The sequence below is a fragment of the Mustelus asterias genome, chromosome 15 (genome assembly GCF_964213995.1).
Source record: "Mustelus asterias chromosome 15, sMusAst1.hap1.1, whole genome shotgun sequence".
In the NCBI taxonomy this organism is placed as follows: Eukaryota; Metazoa; Chordata; class Chondrichthyes; order Carcharhiniformes; family Triakidae; genus Mustelus; species Mustelus asterias.
Genome location: NC_135815.1, coordinates 75,049,317 through 75,065,448, shown reverse-complemented (window position 1 = coordinate 75,065,448; position 16,132 = coordinate 75,049,317). Strand labels below are relative to the sequence as shown.

The 16,132-nt window shown below is 44.7% G+C and overlaps 1 protein-coding gene across 3 annotated transcripts in view; it reads left to right on the top strand.

Moving 5' to 3' along the window:
* Positions 1-16,132, top strand: part of prkn (parkin RBR E3 ubiquitin protein ligase) — a 1,119,547-nt gene that overhangs the window by 161,446 nt on the left and 941,969 nt on the right. For all 3 annotated transcript variants that reach the window (XM_078230130.1, XM_078230129.1, XM_078230132.1), the window contains exon 2: positions 2,734-2,897. In XM_078230130.1, coding sequence (XP_078086256.1) covers positions 2,734-2,897 — 164 coding nt within the window. The remainder of the gene's footprint in view (positions 1-2,733; positions 2,898-16,132) is intronic.

Sequence of the window (16,132 nt, the reverse complement as noted above, 5' to 3'; positions counted from 1 at the left end):
TGCAAGAGGTTCCGAAAGGCACAGCCAAACACAAACTTCTCCCTCCAAATTCACTCCAAATCTGGCTGCATACAGTTGAGGTGTTAGTGGAGGGGGCTGAGGGAAGGGGAGGGGGTGGGGTGGGTTGCAGGGAGAGGACTCATGAAGCCTGTAAATAAAGCTGAAAGACCACATTACACATTATCCAGTGAAAGTGACAAAATGTATTCACTCGTGCAACCACCTGTGAGTTTTCTAGGCCTACCACTTCCAGATGCTGCACTGACATCCACAGCAGGGGTGGAGTCAGTGCGCAGTGATTGGTCCTGTTGCCTCTGATGATCTTGGTGTGTACCCTCTGGAGAGCCGAGGCTTGGAGAGCCCCGGATTGTTTTGGCTTCCTCCTGTGGGCCAACCTCTCTCTCTGAGGTAACAGAGGATGAGGTTGCGGGGGTGGGGGGAGGTCACAGGCAAAGGTGACTCAAAAGGAGCGGAGCAGAAGTTGAGGGACTGGCTGACTCAGGGCGTTGGTCGCTTGACAGAGCTCCCTGTTACAGTAAAGATAATTAGTAAATGGCAGCAGATTCAAAAACAGGAGCGTGCACTCATAGTGACATTGAAAGAGGGATGATTTGGTGCAGGATCCTCACGTGGGTGTTCGCCTCCGACCTCACTATTGCTGCAGGAGTGATCCACGTCCTATTCAGCCAATGCAATGGCATGCTCCTCAAAGTGAGCGAGGAGCCCAAATGTCAGTCACCACTCCCAGTATGGGGCCACTCCCTCCTGTTATGAGCTAGCCTCTCCTGCATGAAAACAGATAGAGTGTGAGCAGGATGCATATCATGGCAAGTGCTAAGGATGCATGAAAAGCCTCTGTAGTGAATGCAGCCATGGATGGGATGAGGAATTAAACTCCAGAGGTTATGAGCCTGATGAAGATGTCAGGCTTTGAGGTTTGCGTTTTCTGTGGATGTGTGATGGGTTTGGGAGTGTGTGCTGAAAGTGATGAAGTGATTGATGTACCCTGGCAGAAGGTATGAGAGCATTTATCCTCTTCCTGCACTGGATGGCTGACCTCCTCTGTGCTCCTTGGTGCTAACTGCCACTGTCACTGCCTTCAATGCCATATTGGTGAGACTTGTGGACCTCCGACAGATAGAATGGGGATAGAAGACATCATGGTGGGCCTCAATGGTGTCCAAAGGTCGCTCCAATGAGGCATGCGTGAATTTGGGGGCTGCCATCTTCCTGGATTTTGGGGCCATCTGTCGCTTAGGGCTGTCCCAGTCTATAGACATGAAATGGTCTGTGATCGTGTGGTCTTTAAGTATGGCACTTGGTGTGCAGATGCATTGAGGTGACGGCGTGGCTGGCAAATTCAAGACTGCCCGCCAGCATTCCATTATGTTTCTCACATATTAATTATTAATGAGGCCGGATGCACCAGGAAGTGCACGATCCACCCTTGCAGCCAGTGGCAAAGGCACTGCTTTTCACTCCCACCACCTCATTTAGTGCAATTCAGGGAAAACTCTGTACCTAAATTCTAAAAGTTCTGTTCAGAAGCTTTTTAAAGATTTTTGCCTACAGAGTTTCATATCTATATTTGGTTAGGACATTATTGATTATCAGGATACTTAAAATGAGGAATAATAATAAAAATGATTTTTTATGATAAATCATTCTTACCTGATAAGTGTGCAATATTTTGGAAAAAACCTGGAAATATTGTGAAAAGTTTGTAGTTTCTGTAAATGCATAATTGTTTTTTGGTTTTTCAAGTACAAATCACCTGCAGGGTGATTTACAGGTATATTTTATGGAATTTCTTCAAGGATTGCAGTTTTTCTGTATTATGCTATACTGTATATAGAGTCATAGAGGTTTACTGCATGGAAACAGGCCCTTCGGCCCAACTTGTCCATGCCGCTTTTTTAAAAACCCCACAGCTAATCCCAATTGCCTGCATTTAGCCCATATCCCCCTATACCCATCTTACCCATGTAACTGTCTAAATGCTGTTTAAAAGACAAAATTGTATCTGCCTCTACTACTACCTCTGGCAGCTTGTTCCAGACACTCACCACCCTCTGTGTGAAAAAATTGCCCCTCTGGACACTTTTGTATCTCTCCCCTCTCACCTTAAACCTATGCCCTCTAGTTTTAGACTCCCCTCCCTTTGGGAAACGATATTGACTACCAAGCTGATCTGTGCCCCTCATTATTTTATAGACTTCTATAAGGTCACTCCTCAGCCTTCTACGCTCCAGAGGAAAAAGTCCCAGTCTATCCAGTCTCTCCTTATAACTCAAACCATCAAGTCCCAGTAGCGTCCTAGTAAATCTTTTCTGCACTCTTTCTAGTTTAATAATATCCTTTCTATAATATCTGTGAGGTTTAAATTTAATTTGCTGAGCTAGTTAGTTTTATTGAAATTGCATAATTATATGGCATACACTACTGGTAATACTGTAGAACCAGCAGCTGATTAGGTAGTCAGTACAAATTACGAATAAGTGCAAATACTAGATTAAGCTCAGAGAAGGTATGCACATAGGTTTTAAGGAATGTTTGCTGAGATTGTGAGTTTGTCCATTAAAGGGGCATCGGTCCTGTTCTGATGGCAACTTTACAGATAATTAAGCTCTTTAGTTAACTTTAGTCAAATTATCTAAAAGTACTGGTGGAATTATAAACTGTGTTGTCCATTAGTATTGATCCATTATGTGTTAATTTGGTGTTTTGGGTCAGTTTTTGTTAGGTTCAGTTCAAGCCATGGATTCCCAGTGGAGGTTGATGCAAATGCCAACATCTTCCAACTGAAGGAGGCAGTTGCTAAGAGACAAGGAGTTCCAATTGACCAGTTGCACGTGATCTTTGCTGGAAAGGAGCTGAGGAATGACTTGACACTGCAGGTAGGTCCCTCTTGGATTTTTCTTTTGTTTCTGGGAGGCTGCCAACCCTGTGGTTCATAGCTCTAATAATGCCTATCTGACATTCAGATCTCAGATGTCATAAAATAAACAGTAACTAGGGATTTCTTGAACTTTATTCAATGCAGCTTCATTAATTCTGACCTTCTTAATTATGCAGCAAAAGTGTAAGTAAGGGCAAGAGACAAGTCTGCACTAATTGAGCAAATGTTTGCTGTCTGGGTGAGCTGGTTGTCCATCGCTGCACTTCCTTTCGTTTTCCTCTTTTTTCACATTCTCATTTTACATATTTTGCTCAATTATTGGGACAAGAGGATGTGAATGCAGTATGATACCACTGCCAAAATGTCAAGAGTTTTTGACCCAAGTGTGGTCCTTGGAGGCAAAGAAATGGCCCTGCTTTCTGGAGATAAGTGGCAGAGTAAATATAAAACAAATAAGTCTGAATTTTTAAAAATCTCTTTTCACAGAATTTTCTAAAGTTTATGGCAAAGAGATGGAGTTGATTTTTTCTTCTGCATTTGTGATTTGCTATTATTTTTATGGAACCTCTTGTGTTTTTGTAATAAGTAAATTGACTTTTATCTATAAATGATCTATTGGGAACTAAAACTTGGTCACGTGTTAACCATTGAATTGATCATGTGGGATGACTGTAACCTCAGTTTTGCTTGGCTGTGTATTGCAATCGAGACTTTCTGGTGCATTTTGAAAGGCTGCCTGCTGGGGAATAAATAGATCCAGGTACTGTTTGTTGCCTTGTATAACTATTGCCTTTGAGAGAAGGGAAAAAACTGAGTGAAAGAAGGGGAGAGATTTATCCTTGAATAGCTTTCTGTTTGACACTTGGACACCTATGAAGTTGAGATAAAAATTGTGCAAGCAGAACAATTTGTTACTTTTTTAAAAAAAAGTTTGCATTGACAAAGGCGTTGTGAGACATGATGCGTTTGTTGCGCACTGAAGGAGACTATTTTGTATTCCAATGTGAATTGCACGTTACTACTCTGGTTACTGTACTTTGAACAAAATTACATGTCGAGGAGCTCTTCTATATGCTATATGTATATGTTTACCTGTTAACTTTGTGTTGGAATGGCACAATTAGCCGTTTAGTAGCACAGAATTTCAACAACGCTGAAAAAAGAGAGATACTGTCTTGCTGTCCAAGCTTTTCGTCTTGCACACATCAGGATAGCATGTAAGAAACTACCAAACTGTAATGGGGGAACAACAATTTTCACCACATGAGAAGAAAGTCCTGTTTGGTTAACTGGTGGACTCTGATTGTTGGAAACGTTCCTATGGAGAATGCAGCATGATGCAGTAAGTGCCCAGCTTTGTTCAAATTCAAACTGGCGGATTGACTCTGGTCAAGACATTGCCTGGGAAATGCCTTGGAGCTTCCCAGAGGACTGAGGGGGACACTGCCAGGGTATGTCCCTCTCCCCCCAGCGACTATACTTACCCGAATGCTCCCGGTGGGTTCTGTTTACCCATTTCACACCTTTAAAAAGCAGTCACCAACATGACATCACAGGTGAGGGGCAGGGTGAATAGAAAAATGAGATTTGTGTTTTCTGAGTCTTGCAAAATTTTGCACCCACATTGCCATTTGCACTCACGGCAAATGTGGGTGAAAAATCAGGGCCCCTATGTCCCTTCTGTCTCCAAAAGACAAGGCCCTGTGTGTGAATATACGTGACTTCTAGCTTGTGTAAGTGAGCCATACAGTGAGTCTGACTATCTTAAATTGGTTTTCAGTGTAATTCTTAGCACCATCAAGATTGTTTAGCAGGTGTTGTCCAATCGCAGAATCACAACTAATGTTGGAAACTTTGGGTGGGATTCTCTGGTCTCGTCCATGTGGGACATGTTACGAGCGAGAATGCAGTGGCACCGGAAAATGAGGATGGAAGATTTTGGCCTATGGCCTATGGGTGGGGTTTTCTGGTCACCGACAGGATCTTCTGGTCTACCAAAGGTGACCCGCTGTGGTGAGTTCTCCTGCAGCAGGGCAGGTGAGCTATGCAAATGCTGTAGACATTGGTGGGGCGAGAAGATACCTCCAGCAGCCAATGGCGAGCCACCTTTGCTGCCGGAAAACATGCTGCAGGGGGCCAGAAAATCTGACCCTTACTTTAGAGTTTTCCAAGCATGGCATATTCCAGTATTCTGCTGAGCAGTGGTGCGAACGCCATTTGCATTCCATGTCATGAATGTTCATTAAATTAGCTGCGCACAGGAATCATGTGTGTCTTTCCAATCTTGCCTCACACCAGCAGGAAATCATGTCAGCCTGACTCTCGTTTGAAAAAGAGTGGCATGCACCCACCAGGCCGCACTTCATTCGCAACTGTGAACTGAGTGTAACATAAATAGCCTACTTGCCACAGTGCTATGCCGGTCTTGTTGCAAAGCCAGTGGAATATGTAGGGTTGGTCTACTCCCAGTGGCTGCCTCCGTACTCATAAGGATATCGCTGTGTAGTGTTACTCAGGCCAGGCTTAACATTGGGCAGAGACCAGTATTGCGAGCAATGGTGCAGTAGAACTCGGATGGGGATGAATATTCAACCTGTTTGATCATGTTATGAACGCACCTTCTTTGGCAACCAAGTCCTGGGGTGGGACTCGAATTCGGAGCTTCTGGCTCAGAGGCAGGAATGCTACCCACTGTGCCACAAGACCCATTATAAATTAAATTGGCAAGACATTGCACTTCCAATACACCAAATATCAGGTGGATCATTGCCACTCTCTTCACCACGAGAAATACTTATATCATCTTTCCCACTGACAGAGTGAAGAAAGATGAGAAAGCTTTAAGTGGCCTGATTGGCAGGTTTCCCCATAGTACAAGATGCCATTGACTTAACACACATTGCCTTGCATGCTCTTTATCACCAATCTTGCATTTTTATTAATTGAAAAGGATTCCACTCCTTCAACATGCAATTTGTAATTACTGGCAACACATCATGCAAATTTGTTCCTCTATTCTTTGCCTGTAGCCTCTTTTATCCTGTACCCATCCTTTATACTGTGTTTATTTCAAACATCCCACCAAGTTACAGACTGGCTATGAGGTGGCAGAATAAGGCTCATGACTCCAGCCAGGAATCTGGGCAGTCGTTGAGCAAATGTACAACAAGGGCCATGCTGTCACAAGGAATATCAAGCAAATAATCAGAATGCTGAAGTATCACTTCTGGTCTGTTGTGAAGGACCTTTACACTACAGTGCTGAGTGGGTATCTGTCATTTTGGCTGAATGTTGCACAACCTCACCAGCATGAGGGACCCACATCTGGGCAGCAACAAGTACAGGAAGAGAAGCAACATGAAGTGGAGTTGGAGGACAAAAGGCAGCAACCACCAGGACCCCTATCTGCCTGAGGCCTCAGAGACAAGAGACGAAAGTAGGCTATCTTTAAAGAAGAGATGAGTTTGGATTGGGTACAATTAACATGCATTCCCAAGGGGGGAAAATGTAAGATGAAACTGAAAAAGTTGCATGACAGAAGTCCGGCCGTAATTTCCTTAGAATGGTAATCAGTGTTGTGGATTGCCAAGCCGTACCCACTTGCCTCAACAACTTTTTTCTGTGCCAGTTTCGGCTGATCTTCTGACTCTCAAACCAGGGTGAAATCCCGAAGCTCAGTATCGCTGTCTAAGAGAGGCAGAATGAAGGAAGCCCCCTTTTTTACTGCACTAGTTGCATAAAGCAGGTAAGTTTAAAGATCTGATTGAAAATGACAGGCCAGGGAGAAGGTAAGGTAATTGGATAGGATTTCAGAGGTGAAGGGGAACAAGTGGTCAGGAGCAGTGCGGGGATTCGTACGTCAGAGGGTGTGGATGCCAGACACCGGTGGGACGTGGGGGCGGAGACATCTGAAGGAGGGTCAGACATTGGTGGTGGTTTGGACACCATCAGAGAATCATGGGGATCAGAGAAAAGGGGTTGTACATCAGGGGAGATTGGCATTGCGGGACAGACACTGGGGATGAAGGATATGGGGGAGTGGACACTGGTGGGGGCAGGTGAATTGGACATTGGGGATTTGATGCGGAGATGTGGGATCAGACATTGGGGGTTGGGTGGGTAGGTGTGGGGGGGGGGGGCATTGGATACCGGGAACAATGGTGGGGGATGGTCTGGAGGGGTGGGATCTGGTCGGATAGGGGTGTGGTGTCCAGCTGGGTTGGACTGGGTTGAGTCCAAACGGGTCAGGTTGAGTCGGGAATGAGAATTGGGCCTGTGGGTAGGGGGAGTGCCATGCAGGTGGTGTGTTGGGATTGGGGGGAAACGCAGGTGGAGGTCAGGGGGTGGGGTGTACCAAGGGTGGGGTGGTGTTAGTTGAGAGAGGTTTGTTGGGGGTGTAGTGGAGTCCCTTGGGGGTCGGGGGGGTGGTAGGGAATCCTGTGCAGGTATCAGTTCAGGTGATTAAAATAGTTTCCCCCATCTGCTAACCCCAGCATTTTTAAAACTTCATCTATGGGATGCAGACATCTCTGGCTACACCAGCATTTATTGCCCATCCCTAGTTGCCCTTGAGCAGTTGGCGCTGAAGTGTCTTCTTGAACCGTTGCGGCCCCTGAGGTGTAGGTACATTCGCAATGCTGTTAGGGAGGGAATTCCAGGGTTTTGATCAAGCATCAGTGAAGAAGAAGTGATGTATGGTGAGTGAATTGGAGGGGAACCTCCAGGTGGTTCTGTTCCCAGGGATCTGCTGATCTTGTCCTTTTATATGGTAGTGCTCGTGGGTTTGGAAGGTGCTGCCGAAGGAACCTTGGTGAGCCCTGCAGTGCATCTTGTAGATGGTACACACGGTTGCTACTGTTCATCGGTGGTGGAAGGAGTGGATGTTGTGGAAAGGTTGCAATTAAGCGGGCTCCATTGGATGGTGTCAAGCTTCTTGAGTGTTGTTGGAGTTGCACTTACCCAGGTAAGTGGAATGCATTCCGTTACATTCCTGACTTGAGCCTTGTAGATGGTGGACAGGGTTTGGACAGTCTGAAGGTGTAATGTCCTAACTATGTTCGGGGTTGTGGGGTTTAAACAAAAAGAAAATATGTGGCTTGCACATGTAGATTCAAAGTAACACGCAATTGATTTATTGTAAGATGTGGGTCCATAACATCCGGATTCCCCAGCATCACATTTGGAAGGTATGCCAATGATGTGCTGGGTAATCCCTCCAGAGGTTTCCTACGCAAGTGTTTACCCAGCAATTGCCCAGAAATGCCAGCTTCCGCTGGACAATTATGTTGGTCTGGAAACCATCCGAAAGAAGCAATTTAATAGTTACTCTGAAAGAGTTAGAAGGAAAAAGAAACTTCTAACTCCAAAGTAACTATTTAGACACCCAGATCCAGCCTCACATTGGACCCACCACATCATTCCAACCTCTGGTATGACACTCCCTGCCACACACCACCTCCCCCCCCCCCCCCCCCAGTCTGACAACCCCTATGGCTCTGACCCTCCCCTCCTGGTCCAACTCTCCCTCTGGTTCCGGAGATCCAATGGAGATTGCCACTCTGCGTATGTTAAGGGCCACGTTTTCTGCACAAAGTACCAAACAAAACTAAAAGCCTGTGAAACACTCAAAATGACATCACCATCAAATCATGTGACTGGCCTTGCAAACAATCAAACAACTCCTAGGGGAGTCGATGGCATAATGGTATTATCACTGGACTATTAATTCAGAAACTCAGATAATGTTCTGGGGACCCAGATTTGAATCCCACCATGGCAGCTGATGAAGTTTGAATTCAATAAAAAAATCTGGAATTAAGAATCTACTGATGACCATGAAACCATTGTTGATTGTCAGAAAAACCCATCTGGTTCACTAATGTCCTTTAGGGAAGGAAATCTGCTGTCCTTACCTGGTCTCGTCAACATGTGACTCAGCAATGTGGTTGACTCTCAACTGCCCTCCAAGGGCAACTAGGGATGGGCAATAAATGTTGGGCAGCCAGCGATGCCCACATCCTACAAATGAAAACAAAGTTCTTCTATGGTCATGACATCAAATTACTATGATGTTATACATAGGGTCAATAATACTCTGGACAGAGTACTATGCATCATTAATCATTATACACAGTCAATAGAAAGTCAATCAGAAAGACATCTATTTCTTTTTCGTTGTATATGGTGTTCTGGAGATTGGCTGAACTTGACCCTAGAAGTATGATTTGGAACTTCAGCAGACACTTCTTCTCCTGGAAATAATTCTCCATCATTCTCTCATGATATAGAAGCATAGACATAATCATCAGGCAATTAAGTCTTTTGTAGTAGTATTCATAACACTAAGGACTAAAGATGTTGGCACCTCTGAAGCTGATTCTTGGGAAATTATTTCGCGATTACAACAATTGGTTAGCATAGTGTTGCCAAATAGTTCATCTCCAGTTTGAACCATGTGAGAAATTGGATGTGTTTTTGCTAAAGCTATGGTTAGTACCCATTTTTCACGTGTGGCATAATAATGTGTTAACATTTGATCTCCTTGTTGAAATGAGCGTTGTTTTTCCCTCACTTCTCATCCAGCAACTTGTGATTATAGTTGACACTCTACTATATCTGAGGTTTTTGGAGGTACAGTGGAACCCCGATTTTATGCGCCCCGATTTAGCACGAAATCGGATATGACGTGTCGCGCGACGGACCCTTTTTTTTCTATTTCCGGTTTAGTGAATTAGCGCAACCCTGATTTAGCGCGATCCCGGTAACATTTTATGGACCCCAACCATCGCGTTAAAACGGGGCTCCACTGTAATAATAAATCAAACATAATTCTCAACTTTCTATTTAAGAATAGTAACGCCGATGAACTTCTAGTAGTTGCATGAGTAGTGTTTCGAAAGATTCCAAAAAACTATTCACAGGACGTAATAATGAACCTTGCTCCCTTGAAGCTTTTAAAGAATGTTTCAGGATCGTATGAATCTTTCAGCTAATGCATTGGTTGATGAATGAGATGTTGTGGATTTTACATACTGAATACCATTTACTTTGAAATAATCCTTAAACTCTTATGAAATAAACTGTGAACTATTATCGCTAACAAACTGTTCTGGTTAACCAAATCTTGCAAAACTTTCATCAAGTTTCTCAGTGGTTTGTTCAATTGTAGTAGACTTCGAGATAACAATTTCTGGCTACTGTGTGTGCTTCAATTATGACTAAGAACATGTAACCCTCAAAAGGACTAGCAAAAACAACATGCAACCACTGTTGTGACATTTTAGGCCACTCCCAAAGGTGTAAAGGAGGAACAGTGCACAGGGTTGACACTGTTCTGCCTTTTCTTCAATCCTAGCATCCAGACCTGGCCACCAAAAATAACTACGTGTTAATTCCTTTATCCAGACTGGACCAGGATGTCTTTCATGTAGTTGTTCAAGAAAATGTGATTTAAATTATAAACTTTGGATGGTTCCAACTGTCTTATATCAATAGTAAGAATTAAAGCCACTTATAACTTAGAGGTAACTGTTGTACAGTCCCACACTGACAACCCCTCCCACCCCCCCTACATGGAATGGACGAACGACCTCCTTCCTAAATCCCCAGACAACTCATCTGAGAGCAAAGATTTATGAGGATGTTGCCTGGACTAGTGGGCCTGAGTTAAAGCGAGCAGTTGGCCAGGCTAGGGCGTTATTCCTTGGAATGTAGGCGAATGAGGGCTGACCTTATTGAGGTATGTAAAATCATGAGGGGCATAGATAGGCTGAACACACATAGTCTTTTACCCAGGGTAGGGGGATTGGAAACTAGAGGGCATAGGTTTAAGGTGAGAGGGGAATGATTTAAAAGGGACCTGAGGGGCAACCTCTTCACATAGAGGGTGGTGCGTATATGGAATGAGCTGCCAGATTAAGTAATTGAGGCAGGTTCAATAGCAACATTTAAAAAGCATTTGGATAAGTACATGGATGGGAAAGGATTAAAGGGATATGGGCCAAACGCGGGCAACTGGGACTAGCTCTGAGGGTACTATGGTTGGCATGGACCGACTGGGTCAAAGGGCCTGTTTCCATGCTGTATTGCTCTATGACTCTATAACTCTTCCATGCAGACTAAGAGGAATGATTATTTGGATTCCCTACAATAGACACTCACCTTGGATGGTCAACTCAGGATTTCTTGACACAAATAGTTTCAAATCAGGGTGCATACAATTCCTTCCTGCTATCTTTCCTTTCAATACTATATCCATCACCTCCCCCATCACGGGATAATTTCTGGCATGTCTCTGAACTTGAAAAGCTGTCACAGGAAAATTATCTACCAGCGAAAATAAAGAATATTAGCAAAACTAGTTGGTAACATCTGCTCAATAGGTAAAGGTAAGCGTGACAATGCATTAGCATGCTCTCTGACAATACTTTATATCGTAGGGGTGTGCAGATAAGATCAGTGACCATCTTTGCAATTGGCTGGCAGCTAACAAAGATATGCCCAAAAATAATAGTTAAGGATTAGTGATGACTCAATAGTGTGAAATGATGACCATATGAATAATGATGAAACCTTTGTGTACCAAAAATTATACTTATTCCTTCCTTTTCTAGCTGAACATAGTTAGATTCAACACTAGTCAGAGAGTATCCTAAGCAAGAGCTATTAGATGTTCTTCTCCTGAAGGCATAATATGTAAAACTACTGCCCCTGCTCCATAAAGTGACACTTGGCAAGCAAGCAGTAATGGTAGCTTTGGATTAAAATGAACAAATATTTCAAACTTTTGCAAAACATCTTTGACATCCTTGTATGCTTTTTCACATTCTGTTGTCAGTCCCATGACTATTTCACACATAGTAAGTTATGCAATGTCTTCAATAATGTAGCTAATTTAAGAACACATTTGTCATAATAATTTACTAATCTTAGAACAGACCTCAATTGTATCACATTCATCGGACGTGGTGCTTCAAAAATAGCTTCCATCTTTAGGAGCTTTATGTAGGCCTTTACTATCAATAACATGACCCAAGTACTGGGCTGACGCCTGGACAAAGTTACACTTTTCTTTCTTGATACGTAGACCATGTGCTTGAAGATGTTCTTACATTGCTTCTAAATTATTCAGGTACTCCTGTTCATTGGACCCTTTAATTAGAATATCATCCAGGTAACATTGTACACCAGAGAGACCACTTTAATTCTGATCCATCCATCTTTAGAAGTGAACTGGTGTGGATGTTATTTCAAAGGGCAATGGTAGGTTGGTGCAAAAGGTTGGATCTCATGGGATAAAGGGGGAGGTGGCTAGCTGGGTGGAGAACTGGCTTGGTCACAGAAGACAGAGGGTGGTAGTGGAAGGGCCTTTTTCCGGCTGGATGCCTGTGACTAGTGGTGTACCGTAGGGCTCTGTATTGGGACCTCTTCTGTTTGTGATTTATATAAACGATCTGGAAGAAGGTGTAACTGGGGTGATCAGTAAGTTTGCGGATGACACGAAAATGGCTGGACTTGCAGATAGTGAGGAACATTGTCAGAGGCTACAGAAGGATATAGATAGGCTGGAAATTTGGGCAAAGAAATGGCAGATGGAATTCAATCCAGATAAATGCGAAGTGATGCATTTTGATAGAACTAATGTAGGGGGGAGCTATACGATAAATGGCAGAACCATAAAGGGTGTAGATACACAGAGGGACCTGGGTGTGCAAGAGCACAGATCCTTGAAGGCGACGTCACAGGTGGAGAAGATGGTGAAGAAGGCATATGGCGTGCTTGCCTTTATAGGACGGGGCATAGAGTATAAAAGTTGGGGTCTGATGTTGCAGTTGTATAGAACGTTGGTTCGGCCGCATTTCGAATACTGCGCCCAGTTCTGGTCGCCACACTACCAGAAGGACGTGGAGGCTTTAGAGAGAGTGCAGAGGAGGTTTACCAGGATGTTGCCTGGTATGGAAGGGCTTAGTTATGAGGAGAGATTGAGTAAACTGGGGTTGTTCTCCCTGGAAAGACGGAGGATGAGCGGTGACCTAATAGAGGTGTATAAAATTATGAAAGGCATAGATAGGGTGAACGGTGGGAAGCTTTTTCCCAGGTCAGTGGTGATGTTCACGAGGGGTCATAGGTTCAAAGTGAGGGAGGCGAGGTTTAACACGGATATCAGAAGGACGTATTTTACACAGAGGGTGGTGGGGGCCTGGAATGCGCTGCCGGGCAAGGTGGTAGAGGCGGACACACTGGGAACGTTTAAGACTTATCTAGATAGCCACATGAACGGAGTGGGAATGGAGGGATACAAAAGAACGGTCTAGTTTGGACCAGGGAGCGGCGCGGGCTTGGAGGGCCGAAGGGCCTGTTCCTGTGCTATATTGTTCTTTGTTTATAGCGAAAAAGACTTTGATGAGTAACAATGGTAAGCAATGTTAGGATTCAGTGGCTACATCCATCTGTAAATATGCTTGTGAAAGATTAATCTTGCTGAATTTTGACCATCACAGGCATTCGGCCTCTGATATTCGGGTAAGCATTCTCCAAGGCGGCCTTCATGACACATGAGGGCGCAGAGTCGCTGAGCAGAAACTGATAGCCAAGTGCCGCACACATGAGGACGGCCTCAACCGGGATATTGGGTTCATGTCACACTATCTGTAATCCCCACATCTTGCCTGGACTTGCAGAGTCTCACTGGCTGTCCTGTTTGGAGACAATACACATCTCTTTAACCTGTCTTAATGCTCTCTCCACTCACATTGTTTGTACCTTTAAGACTTGATTAGCTGTAAGTATTTGCATTCCAACCATTATTCTGTAAATTGAGTTTGTGTCTTTACATGCCCTGTTTGTGAACAGAATTCCCACTCACCTGAAGAAGGAGCTTAAGGCTCCGAAAGCTTGTGGCTTTTGCTACCAAATAAACCTGTTAGACTTTAACCTGGTGTTGTTAAACTTCTTACTCTACATTGAACCAGGGTAAGTCCCCTAGCTTGGTGGTAATAGTAGAGTGGGGAATATGCCAGGCCATGAGGTTACCGATTGTGGTTGAGTACAATTATACTGCTTTTCTTGGCCTGCCACACCTCAGGGATGCCCAGTTTTGATCTGCTAGGTATGTTTGAAGTCTATCCCATTTAGCACAGTGGTACTGCCACACAACACGATGGAGAGTTCCTCTATGTGAAGACAGGACTCCATCTCCACAAATATTGTGTAGTGGTTACTCCTACCTTTACTGTCATGGACAGAAAAATCAGCGGCAGGCAGGTTGGTGAGGATGAGGTCAAGTATGTTTTTTCCTCTTGTTGGTTCCCTCACCTCCTGTTGCAGGGTTGCCAGGGTTAGATTTGCCATTGTTGTTTCCGGTGCCTAGGTCAATGCTGGGTGGCCCATCTGGTTGCATTCCTTTTTATTCCACTTGCAGTAGTTGAATACAATTGAATGGCTTCCAAGGCCATTTCAGAGGACACTTAAGAGTCACATGTTACAGGGCTTCTTCTCTAAAGATATTAGTGAATCAGATGGATTTTTACGACAATCGACAATGGTTTCATGGTCATAATTAGACTTTTAACTTTACTGAGTTTTTAAATTCCACCACCTGTTGTGGTGGGATTCCATTCCAGTTTCCCAGAGCATTACCATGGGTCTCCGGATTACTAGTCAAGTGACAATACCACTGTGCCACTGCCTCCCCAGCCCACTGATCGGCACATCGTTTCCCCATCTGCTCACCAGCACTTTCTGATCCCAGCTCGCTCACCGACACATCGTTTCCCCAGCTCGCTCACCGACACATCGTTTCCCCAACTCGCTCACCGACACATCGTTTCCCCAACTCGCTCACCGACACATCGTCTCCCCGTCCGCTCACCAACACATAATTTCCCCGTCTGCTCACCAGCACTTCATTTTCCCAACTCGCTCACCAGCACCTCGTTTCCCCGTCCGCTTATCTGCGCATTGTTTCTCTGTCCGCTCACGGGCGCTTCATTTCCCCATCTGCTCACTGACGCATCGTTTCTCCGTCCGCTCACCAGCGCTTCGTTTCCCCATCCGCTCATCGACACATTGTTTCCCCATCCGCTCACCAGCACCTCGTTTCCCCGTCCGCTCACCGGCACATCGTTTCCCCATCTGCTCACCGACACATCGTTTCTCCGTCCACTCACCAGTGCTTTGTTTCCCCGTCTGCTCACTGACACATCGGCCCTAATTTTTACCAGCATGTCCGCCCTGAAATCGGGGCCGGCGAGGCTTGCAGAATGGCATTCGCCATTGGCCTCAGGCGCGATCTTACGAGCCTCGTGCGGGCGTGCCGGTAAAATTCTGGCCACTCTTTTCCATCTGTTCACTGACACACAGTTTCGTCATCATCTCACCAACACATCGTTTCGCCATCTGCTCACTGGCACATCGTTTCCTCGTCCGCTCACCAGTGCTTCGTTTCCCCAACTCGCTCACCGGCACCGCATTTCCCCGTCTGCTCACCAACACATCGTTTCACCATCCGTTCACCAGCACATCGTTTGCCTCGCCCGCTCACCGGCACATATCCCCAAACTCCCAGTCTCTTGTATATGCTTTCTTCCAATCACAGATCTTTTCTTTCCCCCATTTATTGCCAATAGCCTCAATACTGAGCTTATCAGCAGCAAACGCGAGGGAGAAACAGCTTGTGATTGGAGGAGTTTCCCTTTAAACAATTTTCCAATACAGCTTAATTTTTTGACAGGCATTTTCAAAACTAGCCCTGGGCGCTGCATAGAGGAGCTTTGGCCCATGAACCATACTTTGGACGATTGGTTTTAACTTTTTTGAAGTAACTATTAGTGTAACTCTGGCAGAACCATCCAAATTTAGTGATTTAAAACTCATTTTTAGGTTTTTCATAGTGCAATTGTGCAGGGGAAGTTGGCACCTCAAGGCAATTGCTGTTCAAATGCTTAGCTGTAAAGTTCTGAAAGGGATTCCCCAGCACTTTGGGTTATCTCACAAAACTGATGCTGGGAAGCCTGGAAATTGCAGCCAGTCAGGTTGAAAAGACAAATGAGGAAATCAGAGAGGCAAAGAGAGAGCATGAGAAGGCACTGGCGACTGACATAAAAGGAAACCCGATGGTCTTCTATAGACATATATATAGTAAAAGGGAACAAGAACAGTGATGAGGCTAATTAGGTATTAACAAGGTGACATACACGTGTAGGCAAAAGGAATTGCTGAGGTACTAAATGAGTA